At 35.9% G+C, this 12,323-nt stretch overlaps 1 protein-coding gene across 1 annotated transcript in view; it reads right to left on the reverse strand.

Annotated features, from left to right (window-relative positions):
• The window catches only part of LOC149414465 (salivary protein Tsal1-like), a 48,926-nt gene that overhangs the window by 3,689 nt on the left and 32,914 nt on the right, over positions 1-12,323 (reverse strand). The window contains exons 3-6 of the mRNA XM_089644183.1: positions 5,182-5,391; positions 2,654-2,812; positions 1,154-1,341; positions 94-388 (exon numbers count right to left, since the gene is read on the reverse strand). Of these exons, the coding sequence (XP_089500309.1) occupies positions 94-388; positions 1,154-1,341; positions 2,654-2,812; positions 5,182-5,391 (852 nt within the window). The remainder of the gene's footprint in view (positions 1-93; positions 389-1,153; positions 1,342-2,653; positions 2,813-5,181; positions 5,392-12,323) is intronic.

Below are 12,323 nucleotides of genomic sequence, written 5' to 3' on the forward strand. Positions count from 1 at the left end.
TGATTTGTTTTATTCTGATTTCCTAGTATTATTGTAGAAAATTTTAAAACAAATCTTTCCCTTCCCTCTTTGACCTTGCCCTTCCCACCTCACCTTGGATGAAGAATGGCCGCGGCACCTTTATCATGAAGTCCGAGTTCTCGGGCTCCTGCCTGTACGTCACGTACGACGGCTGGGCTTCTCGGCGCTGGAAGCAGCTCGAGTACAGCTCGTGGAGTGAGCCGGACACGCTTAGCCCGACGCTGACGGCAAAGTCCCCGCCGTCACATGCGCTGGCTTGAATCTCCAAGGCAGACGGGTCGGCGAAGCAGGACAAGGAGTTGAAATCGGCTGGCGAGGGAAGCCAGCTGGGACTGGAGAACAACGTCCCTCCAGTGCAAAGAAAGACCTGAACAAGTGCTACTAATTACATGTTGGGGTCAGCACGGAACACTCACTAAATATTTAGACACTTTGTACAGGCAATACTTATTACTACAAATAATAATAACATACATCTGTCAACTATTTGAATTCCTGGGCTTTATTATTTTTTTTTAGAAATCTAATGTAGACAGTGACTTTCCTCTTGTTTTGAAAGTCAAGTGTGCAAAATTTCAGAATGTCGGAATAAAATGATATCAACATGTTTAAATAAATTTGAATAAAATAAAGGTTTTCGGCGACAAAATTAAAATTCTTAAGCTGCAAGCTTTTGGACATATTTTGGTTAGGTTAAATGAGGTTAGATTGGATTTATTTTCGCTGAAATTCGTCTTCTGCACGGTGCATTATTTTTAGGTAAGGTTAGGTGGTGTTATGTAATGTTTGGGATGTGTCTTCCAACGCCCCCAAGTCACTTACTGCTTCCATCTTTAGCAATGGATCTCAGGAACATCAGGAAATCGTTGGAGACATGGAATTCTTTATGTTAAGTGATACTAGGATAGTTTCGTTTGGGTGAGGTTGTAAGGTTATGTGATATCATGTTAAGTTAGGTTGGGATGTGTCTTTCACCGCCCACCAAGTCACTTACTGCTTCCGTCTTTAGCAATGGGTGCATCAGGAAAGCGCTGGAGACATGGTAATCTTAAGGTTAAGTGAAGCTAGGATAGTTTAGTTTATGTTATATTATGAAATATTAATTATGGTGAGGTTGGATTGAGTGTCTCACCGCCTCCGTCTTCAGCACGGTGGCACTGGGGTGCACTAGGTAGCTTCCTGGACAAGCAACGGTGACTGCACCACCGTACGGGAACACCAGATACCCGTTGCCGTTGGTAGTTAGCAGAGAACCGTTGGAGACGTAAACAGGTTGCGGCCGGGACGGATTGAAGCCATGAAGTGGTACGGAGCATCGGGCTGGAACCGTCAACAAATTATGGTTTTCGAAAGGCACAAAAAATTAAATAGGAACACACTGAGAGAAATTTATTCCTCAGGGCCTATGTCATCGATGCTGTGTGGAGGGTTTTTTGGAGGAGAGGAAGGAGCGAACGTGGTTCTTGAAAAGATCCATGTTGTAGGAGGGAGGAAACACAGAAGCAGGCAAATCGTTCCACAGCCAAGTTGTTGAACTCAAGAACGAGTCGTAGAAGCGACCCGTTCTCATGTGACAAATTTCAATGTGTTGGCCGCGCATGCTGAAGTAATCATCAGCGCTAGTTCCCCAGAGCATCTTCCATTGTAATTCCGGTAGAACGAGGTCAGCATGCCTACTTGACGCCTTTGCTCTAAAGATTGCGATCCGTTTTTTAAGATATTTGAATCTATGACCTAATCTACGGACCGCCCGTTTCTGCACAGAGTCAAGGGTTTTTTATAGGTATTTTGGAGCTCCAGACCAGAGGTGGATGCTAAATTCAACAGTGGGGGCACTTGACAGGGTTACCTCATGCGGTAAGAATAACTTTGTCTGGAGGGTCTTTCAAAAAAACGAAGGAGTGGAGCTTCTGAGAAGGAAAAACATATAATGTCAAGTGATCAGCTCAGCCACGGGGGCTCCAACTAGTTATCAGGTTAGTCTCCCAGAAGCCGGGCGTATTGTAAGGTGTAAAGGACCCGCAACAACTGCAGATAGTTCACAAATGCTGACCCTGTACACATAGCAAGTGCGCGTCGCTGTTGAATTTGACAGCCAACTCCGGTCTAACAAAAAAATGCTATAAGGTGTAAAGGTAAAAAGGGCCCGGGTATTATGGCTTGTTGCACTACCTTCTTCTTTAGCCAACGTTTCGGACAGCGTTGCAGTGTCCATCATAAGGGCAGATGTGTACCTAATCAGATTACAAGATTACTAAAGAAGGAGGTATCGCAACGCGGCAAAATACCCCAAAAACAAATCACTATAAACCTTTGCCGTAGGTCCACATCAAGTGGTTCTTTGCGTTTGGTGATTTGACGAGGTGTGTTTAGGTCATGGCGGCGGATGCGCCTGGGATCGGGAGAGGCTGGTTCAGGGAGACCCTTGTCTTACACCGCAGCGGGGGGGATTGATTTAAATGTTCGTCACTCTTGGACGCACTGATCCCTAGATTCTTACCCACCCCTTTTTCCTTTCATTAAAACCACCCCCCCACAGACCACCCTCAAAGATGACGTAGCCCCTGAGGGAAATTATTTTCTTCAGGACCTCTTGAAAACCCAACTTATCAATCTCGTTATTGCTACCAACCTCGAACGTGTGGCAAACCCGTCGTGCTCTGCCTTTTGAGGTGCATCCAAAACTCGAAATAGTCTTGAAATTCCTCCTCTGACAAGCGAAACATTTGTTCTTCGGGCGTCGGAAGGTTCTCGAAGGGAACTCCTTCCAGCTCCAAGGACCTGACAATTTCTGGAACATCGTATGTTCTCACAGATACCAGAAATGCCAATAGACATACCAAAATCAAAATACTCCTCGGCCACATTTTGTCAAAGTTTATCAATTTTAAATTTAATTTCTTATTTTAATCAATGAATGGATAATTTTCAAAAGTCACAAGTTTCTGATTTTTTCTATTAATAACCGATTTTCTTTTTTCATTTAAATTTTTTGCTTAAAATCACTTGTAATTTTAATATTTTGTTTAATTTTGTATTTATATTTTACTTTGAGATATTAGATATGATATTCTTTAAATTCATAACAAAATATTATAATTAGTTAATTTTGCGAATTGAATAAAAACGGTCCTCTGAACAACTGTCAATTTTAGAAAAATTATTGGAATTAAAAAACATAAGCGTCGTCGCTTATTTAATTTTGAATAAGGAAAACCATAATTTACTAAAAATAATACGTTTTTACTTTATGGCTACTAGCAGGCTTTATCTAACTTTGGAAACATTTAGAAAATAACGTTTTCTCATTCATTGGTTCCACCTACACGATCATAATATTGAGATATCAGATCTGGCAAAGGGAGATTTCATTACTAATCCTGATTCCTTCTTGTACATGGATCTGATTTATTTTTACTTTAATTTTTACTATCTGACTTGTACCCGGCGTTCTGGGGGTTAACTTTTGGAGATAGACACATGCCACCGCGAAATGTTTTGCAGACCTTTTTAATATTTGCAATTCCGCAGTACATTATTTTGATTTAAGCCAGAGTTAGCAATGTAAGTATTAAAACACGTTGCTTTTCGCAATAGACAAAAGAATAATCTTTATTGTATTTGAAATTTTACACATTGTTTCAATATAGATGGCGCCACTAGACACATTTGATAATTTTGTTACCATTATTCTAATACTCCCACTTAACGTGAATTTAATGTGAATTTTTAAACAGAATACATAGATATTGTTTTATTTAACTTTAATTCCCAGCATGTGCATGAACTTATAATGCTTAGTTGACAAAAGACCCTTGGTTAACAAGTCAGCGGGCATTTCCTGAGTGGAAATGTATTCAATATTAATTAATTTATTTTTAACTGCATCTCTAACATAATGATACCGAACATCAATATGTTTTGATCTAGCATGTGCCTGATGACTTGTTGCTAATTTTAATGCACTTTGATTATCACAATTCAATTTAATTACACATTTTTTACCAGTAAGTTCATACATAAGATTTCTGAAATAAACAGCTTCTCTAGATGCCTCTGAGAGAGCAACATATTCTGCCTCAGTACTGGATAAGGAGACAGTCTTTTGTTTTTTACTTTGCCAGGAAATCACAGAACCACCCATTACAAAACAGAACCCAGTATAAGACTTACGATCCAGACTATCACTAGCCCAGTCTGCATCAACAAAACCTGTCAGCTCTACATTTTCCTTACAATATGTTAAACAATAGTGTTTTGTCTTTTGTAAATAATTTAATATTCGTTTAGCATAACTAAAATGAGTTTCATTATAACTGTTATTGAACTGGCTGAGATAACTAAGGGAATACGACAAGTCTGGTCTAGTCAAAACTGCCAAATACATAAGGCTTCCAATTAGCTTTTGATATGGAATGTTTACTACACAATTTTCAGCCTTTTCTATGTTCAACTTACTCTCAATGGGGGTATCTAAAGTTTTACAATTGGACATATCAAACCTTAATAATAATTGCTCTATATATTCCTGCTGATCTATAGTTATAGTCTTACATTCTTTGTTTACACTTATTCGCATGCCTAAGTAACGTCTAACAGGACCTAAATCTTTTAATTTAAATTGAGAACTTAATACATTTTTTAATTTTTCTGTTTCTGCAATACTATTAGAAAAAATTAAGAAATCGTCAACAAATATAGCTACAATAATCTTGGCATTCTCATAAAAAAATGTAAACAAGCATGGTTCAAATTTACTTATTTTAAAACCAAAGTTCAGCAAACAATCTTTCACTTTTTCATACCAGACTAAAGCAGACTGTTTCAGTCCGTATATAGCTCTTTTTAATTTCAAGACCTTTCTAATTTGCTTATTTACAAAACCTTCTGGAATTGACATGTAAATATTTTCTTTTAAATTTCCATTTAAAAAAGCTGTTGTCACATATAGATGTGTTATGTCCATATCCCACTGTACACTCAGAGCAAATAACATTCTCAGCGTAGAATGTTTTATGACAGGAGAAAAAGTGTTCTCATAATCAATACCACGTCGTTGCGTAAAACCTTTAGCCACGAGTCGGGCACGATACCGCACTTTATCATTCACATTTAGTTTTTTATTTAACACCCACTTGTTTTGCACAATTAATCCATTACTTGGTATATCAACAATTTCCCACGCATCGTTATCCTCGAACGACTGAAGCTCCTCTCGCATGGCCTGTCTCCACTGATCAGCTTCTGGTCCATTCAGCGCTTCTGAGAAGTCTATTTGTTCGACATCTGGATTGGAATTGGAAATACAGATATTACCAAACCCAAAATGTTCCGGAGGTTTTCGTGTTCTCTTCTCCTGTTCTGGTAATTCTGGAATTGGTTGCAACTCACTGATTGAGATATCTGTCTCTATGTTTGTGATGCTTGTATCGTCATCATTTTCACTAGCCGGATCAGTATATACAGATGTATTTGAATTTTGGAGAGATTCATCCATTGAAGACTTCCCCACTGAATCTCTGCCATCTTCGTTTGTTGCCGGAGACTCATGCCCTTCAAATTCAACATCATCCTGTATCCATTCTGCTATGTTTTCTGCATTGATTTCCGATGATACTGTTTCTTCTTCTATCACTATTATATCTCTCTTTATAGTTATAATATTTTTATAAGATCATATACACGATATCCCTTTACTGTTTCTGAAAATCCTACAAGAATCTGCATTTTAGCCTTCTTGTCCCATTTTAATCTTCTTTCCTTCGGTATGTGGACCATTACGGGGCTGCCAAATAGGCGTATATGACTTAAATCTGGTTTCTTTTTATACCACGCTTCATAGGGTGTTTTATTTCCCAAACTTGAAGTTACAGATCTGTTTTTTAGGTATACTGCTGTATTAGCTGCTTCAGCCCAGAACTTTTTTTTTAATTTCGCATTAAAAAGTAAGCATCGCGCTTTCTCTATAATAGTTCTATTAGCCCGTTCACAAACACCATTTTGTTCAGGTGTGTATGCAGTTGTCTTCTGGTGTATAATTCCTTCTCTGAGTAAGTAATTCTCCATCTCACCACTACAAAATTCACCACCATTATCTGTGCGTAGTATTTTTATTTTTGTTTTCTGACTATTTTCAGTCATTGCTTTAAAATTCTTAAATATCTTGAAGACTTCATTTTTATGTTTGTGGAAGTATATGAAGGTCATACGACTGTGATCATCAATGAACAAGACAAAATACCTAGCACCACCTATGGACTTCGTTTCCATAGGACCACATACATTTGCATGTATTGTATGTAGTATTTCTGTACTTATTTTTCCAATATGATGAAATGGTAACCTCATTTGTTTACCTTCGCAACATGTCACACATTTCGCCATTGTCATATCACTGGTACCCGGGTAGGACAATCCATCTACAATGCCGTTCTTCATTTTATTTAAATCATTACTGTTAATATGCGCTAACCGCCTGTGCCAAAGATCTGCATTTGCTACAGCAGGTGCTGCCAGTATACAATCTGCTACTTTGATGTTTAGCTTGTACACTCCATTTATTGACGTTCCTGTGGCCACCAACACATTCTTAGTGTTACGTATGTAGCATTTTTTTTCACCAAAAACAACATTGTTTCCGTTCTTGATTAGTTCGCTCACTGACAACAGGTTTGTTGTTAAGCTCGGTATGCAAAGCACATCTTTAACCATGATATCGTAGTTGCAGTTAGTTATTATTTGTACATCTCCGGAACACAAAACTGGCACTTTCATATTATTCGCGACGGTTATCTCTGATAAATATGGCGTAAAATTTGCGTGTTTTATCCACTCTTTGTTGGCCGTCATGTGTGCACTTGCCCCACTGTCAATGTACCATTCGTTTTTATTGTATTCTCCGTTCAAAAAAACTACACTAAAAGCATTTGATTGTTTGTTTTTTTGTAACACTGGACACTGGTTTCGATAATGACCCGTCTGTTTACATTTGTAACAAGTGATGGTCTTGTCACCTGTCACTTTTAAATTTTTCGATGACGTCGCGCCATTTTTAAATATCTGTTTGTAGCTTTTATTTGCAGCAAATGCTGCGCCGCTGGAATCCACGTCATTCTTTGAAACCTCCATATCAATCAACTTAGATTTTATTAAATCGGTGGTAATCTGCATTCCTGAGTGCTCCACCGCCATAATCATTGGCATGAATTTTTCTGGCAGACCTGCGAGAAGTAACGATCCGAACCATTCTTCTGTAATTGCAAATCCTGTGCCCTTCAATCTCTGAGCTGTTTCGACCACTTGCGTGACGTAGGAAGTCATGGAATCACAATTTTCTTGTCGCAACGAGATTAAATGTCTTAGTAGAGATATTTTACGAGAAAAGCCTGAGTCATCAAATATAGACCTCAGTTTAATCCATAACTCTAAAGTTGTTTTTGTTTCTTTAATATGCACGTACAATCCAGGGTCAATAGTTAAAACTAGCTTCGCCTTGGCTCTTGCGTCATCTGATGCTTTTGACTCGAAATTTTTATCTAGCTCCGACTTGATATAGTTAGCGAGGTTGTCAAGCACCAACAGATTTTCAACAGCAAAACTCCACTGATCATAATTCTGGCGTCCTGTCAGCTTCTCAATACTTTGAAAATAGTTTACAGCCATATTTCCACGAAAAGTCAACAATTTTCGACTGTTTTATACTAAATTTACACAGTAAAAACCGAAAAATATATGGATATTTGCCCATAACCTATTAAAACACGTTGCTTTTCGCAATAGACAAAAGAATAATCTTTATTGTATTTGAAATGTTACACATTGTTTCAATATAGATGGCGCCACTAGACACATTTGATAATTTTGTTACCATTATTCTAATAGTAAGCGCCTGAAAATATATATTTCTACGACTTGATTAAAAAACATCGAATTTTCTCTACTTTCTACAAATATAATATGCATTATTTTTTTGGTAAACTAATGAGTTAAGACAAGATTTTTTATGCATAGCACAAAGGGTCCCGTTGGCGTCATGTATCTTTTATAAGGAGATTTTTCAATGTGGATGAGTGTTTCAGGCGAATAATTTATTGCTTGTAAAATAATTATAATATGCATGTTTTATGTACATACATTCTCCGGAAGAAATTCTCTAAATGATAGTGAAAACGTCGCTCTAGTTCGTTTTTATCCAACAGACCATTTTTGGCGAAATTAAGTTAAGTATACAGTTGTACTCAGAAAGCATTTATTTATACGATACAAGTGAAAAAAATCAAAATGTATTTTTAATGTGTTTTCGAAACGCAGTTTGTCTTAAGTCCACCAAAATTAAACAACATATCGAGCGTGCTTATCCAACATCCGCACGTTGGCCAAAATGACCCTCATTCTTAAACCGGCCGCTAAGTTACATTTCATATAAATGTATCCAACAATTCCAACATCCAAGCCATATCTTAGCCTATGTATGAAATGCTAACTCTCCGTTACGGGCGAATTACTCTAACAGACCAAACAGCCAATGGCAGCACAGCGGAATGATCACGTGATTGCTTTTATACCATACATTCGTTCGTTAGCGCAACAAAAGTAAATATCTTCACTTGTGATTTTGCTTTTTACAAAGTTATTTTAGTGTCTTTCCGGGAGATTTCAACACACACAGTGCGTAAAGATGTACACTGTAGAGAACGATAAAAAAATTTCATGGAAAATGCAACAGATAAATAATATTTCATTCTTTTATCAGCAAATCGTATCAACTTATCGTCCGTTACAGCTCTATACAGGGTGGTCATAATAACATTTGGGTATTTCGAATGTCTTTCATATAATATTTTATAATACATGCCAATTTCTAAATTATGGTAAAATATCGTTATAAACTAAGAATTGAAATAGCAAGATGTCGTTGCTGTTTTAATCGCGTAGTCAGTGAATTAATTGAAATTTATTTATTTATTTATTTATTTATTTATTTATTGTTGTTATACGCCCATAGGGGCTTTTACATAGATTATAAATAAGTTTTACATAAGTTATCGAGTTAGAATTTATACTAAGAGTTATAAAAGTGAAGAATTTTAAAAAAATATACAAGTAGTTTTTGAAGAATATGGCGTAAAGAAACATTTTAAACAACATAATATTTAACAATAACAAAGAACAAAATATAATATAAAACATTACAATAACATATCTAATCGTTAAATCTATTACAATAATTTGTATGATTCCACAAAGTGTTGGTTTAATTTGAATTTAAGATTATAAAGGGAATCATGGAATATATCTATAATACCACCAAACTTGTTGCCCAATTCATGCATCCTATTGGTAAGTGAGTTTGACTGATAGTTGGTTTTATATGTGTCGCAAAAGAATGTTGTATTTTGTCTAGTATTTCTTGTCGGTACATAGAGTTTAATAGCAGCAACGATGGCAGGGCTGTCAATAAGGTTGTTCATGACTCTGTATAATAAAATTAGGTCTGAAATGGTTCTTCTGTCAGACAGCGTAATTAAATTAAGTCCATTCATCAAATTTACATAATTAATGTTTTCTATTGGAATTTTAAGCTTGAAATTTAAGTACCTAAGAAATTTGTGTTGAACCCGTTCTAATTTGTTAGAGTGTACTTTATAGAAAGGAGACCAAATAGGTGAATTATATTCCACTTGGCTTCTAACTAGTGAAATGTAGAGTGTTTTCATGCAATCCAAGGACTTAAAATCAGTTAGGGTTCTACAAAGGAAGCCAAGAATCTTTAAAGCCTTATTAGTTATATCATCTATATGCGCTGTGAATGTTAAGTTTGATTCGAATATAACTCCCAAGTCACGAATTTGTGATACTGGTGTTAATTTAACATTATTTAAATTATATTCATGTAAGATATGAGAATGAGTTCTGGAAAATCGTATTACTTGACATTTCTCAATGTTCAAAAATAACATATTTTGTTCGCACCATTTAAAAAATTTATCTAAATTAGCTTGTAAAATTAGGCAATCATATATATTTCGTATTCTTTTAAACAATTTTAGATCATCTGCAAAAAGTAGGACTTGTACATCTTTAAATATGTTTACAATGTCATTAATGAATATTAAGAATAATATTGGGCCAAGGTGGGACCCTTGCGGGACACCACTTGTGGCCTCGAATACATAGGATTCTATAAAATTAATCCTGACACAAAGAACTCTATTACTGAGGTAACTAATAATCCATGTCAATAAACTACCTTTGATGCCTAACAGTCGGAGTTTGGATATAAGAATATGATGTCGAACCTTATCAAATGCTTTACTGAAATCGGTGTATATAGAATCCACTTGTTGTTTCAGACTGAGCGATTCAGATATGTAATTATTGTAGATAGTTAAATTACTTAAGGTAGATCGACCTCTGATAAAGCCATGTTGGTTAGGAACAATAATATTGTTGATAGGTTTTACAATGGTATCTAATACTAATGACTCGAAAAGTTTGGGTAAAGCAGACATAATACAAATAGGTCTGTAGTTAGATATATCGCTTTTGTCGCCTTTTTTATGAATGGGCGTTAAATAACTCTTTTTCCACAGAGCCGGAAAACAGCCAGACGCTAAGGATTTGTTAAAAAGTTTATGTAAGGGATATATCAAACTATCAATGCAAGTTATTAAAAATATGGGAGGAATACCATCCGGTCCAGCAGATTTATTACTATCTAGTGCTTTTATGCTTCTTTCTATGGAATCTAATTTTATGAAACATTGACTTAGGTTTAATGACTCTTCCACTGACGTACTGGAGACTGCTTTGATGGGAATATCTTTGTCGTAGACACTTTTAAATGAGTCAGCAAAAAGATTAACTATACCCTCAATACTGTCGGCACATTTTTCTTTAAAGAACATGCTATTAGGATATCCACAGTTGTCTTTTCGTTGAGATTTAGTAAAATTCCAGAATTTTTTCACATTGTGATGATGTACCTCATTTTCAATTACGTTAACATAGTCACTATAGCACTTTATTGATAATTCTTTACATTGTTTTCGTAGTTTAGTAAATGCTATATAATCGTTAGAATTTCTGGTATGTTTATATTTTCTGTGGATACATTTTTTTTTATTAATTAAATTAGTTAGTTCCCTTGTAAACCATTTCGGATAATTAGATGATGTAAAGCTAACCTTGGGAACAAATTGTTCTATAGAGGTATTTAAAATCGAGTAAAAGTATTCTAATTGATCATTTATATTATTTTCCTCATCTAAAAAGGACCAATCTGTTTGGGCAAGGTACTCCGTAATATGATGGTATTCAGCTTTGGAAAAGTTATACGATGGGACACTTGTTTTTTTTGAAGATGTTAAAGGCCTATTTGTTATGATAATGTCCAACGGTGGGTGGTGTTGATCTAATGGTAATAATAATTCGTCGGATAGCTCAACCACTATTTTCGAATCACTTGAAAACACTAAATCCAACATTCGATTGTTAAAGTTGAAAATCTTGTTTGATTGAGTTAGTCCCAAAAATAAAGACATATCACGAATTTCACTACATTTAGCACACTGTAAATCGGCTTGGTTTGTAGCAGGTCCGTTGTCATCTTGGCTGGTCCAGTTAGGAAGGTTATAATCACCAGCAATAATGAATTTTGCTTTAGGATATTTGAATTTGAGTACTTCTATGTCCTCATTGTGATTTTTATACGTTTGCAAATCCGATGCAGGTGGGATATAGACACAGCCAATAATAATTTTTCCATTAGGTATATTGAGCAATACAAAAATTTGTTCAACACTTTTGTGTTTTACCGGTAATTTAGTAGATGATATATTCTTGGATACGCACAGCATCACACCTCCTCCGTTAGACTTTTTGCTCGTAATAGAATTTCGATCAGAACGATATGTGGTATATTGATGTAGGCCTAATTCTGACGAGCTGATATCAGCATTTAACCATGTTTCAGTTAAAAACAGAATATCGTGTGAGAAGATTGGGGAGTTAGTTTTAAGTTGGTGCAATTTTGTACGCATTCCCCGAACATTTTGATAATATCCTGTAAGTCTAGAAAATCTGTTCTGTTTGTTTTTTAGTTTTTTGCTTGGGTTTTGATGATTTTGGGAATTCCGTTGAAATGTTTGATTCGTAAATCGACTTCGCCCTTTTCTTTCCTCTCTTCTAATTCCTTCCAGAGGTCAGTTAAGTGATTTCTTTGTTGTAGTGTCCTGTCAGGTTTGATTATAATTCCATTGGACAGAGTAGTTTTGTTAAAGAGTATTAGTTTCGCCTGTTTG

This window comes from Hesperophylax consimilis, chromosome 20 (assembly GCF_061612785.1).
Source record: "Hesperophylax consimilis isolate HC1 chromosome 20, BYU_Hcon_1.0, whole genome shotgun sequence".
Lineage (NCBI taxonomy): Eukaryota > Metazoa > Arthropoda > Insecta > Trichoptera > Limnephilidae > Hesperophylax > Hesperophylax consimilis.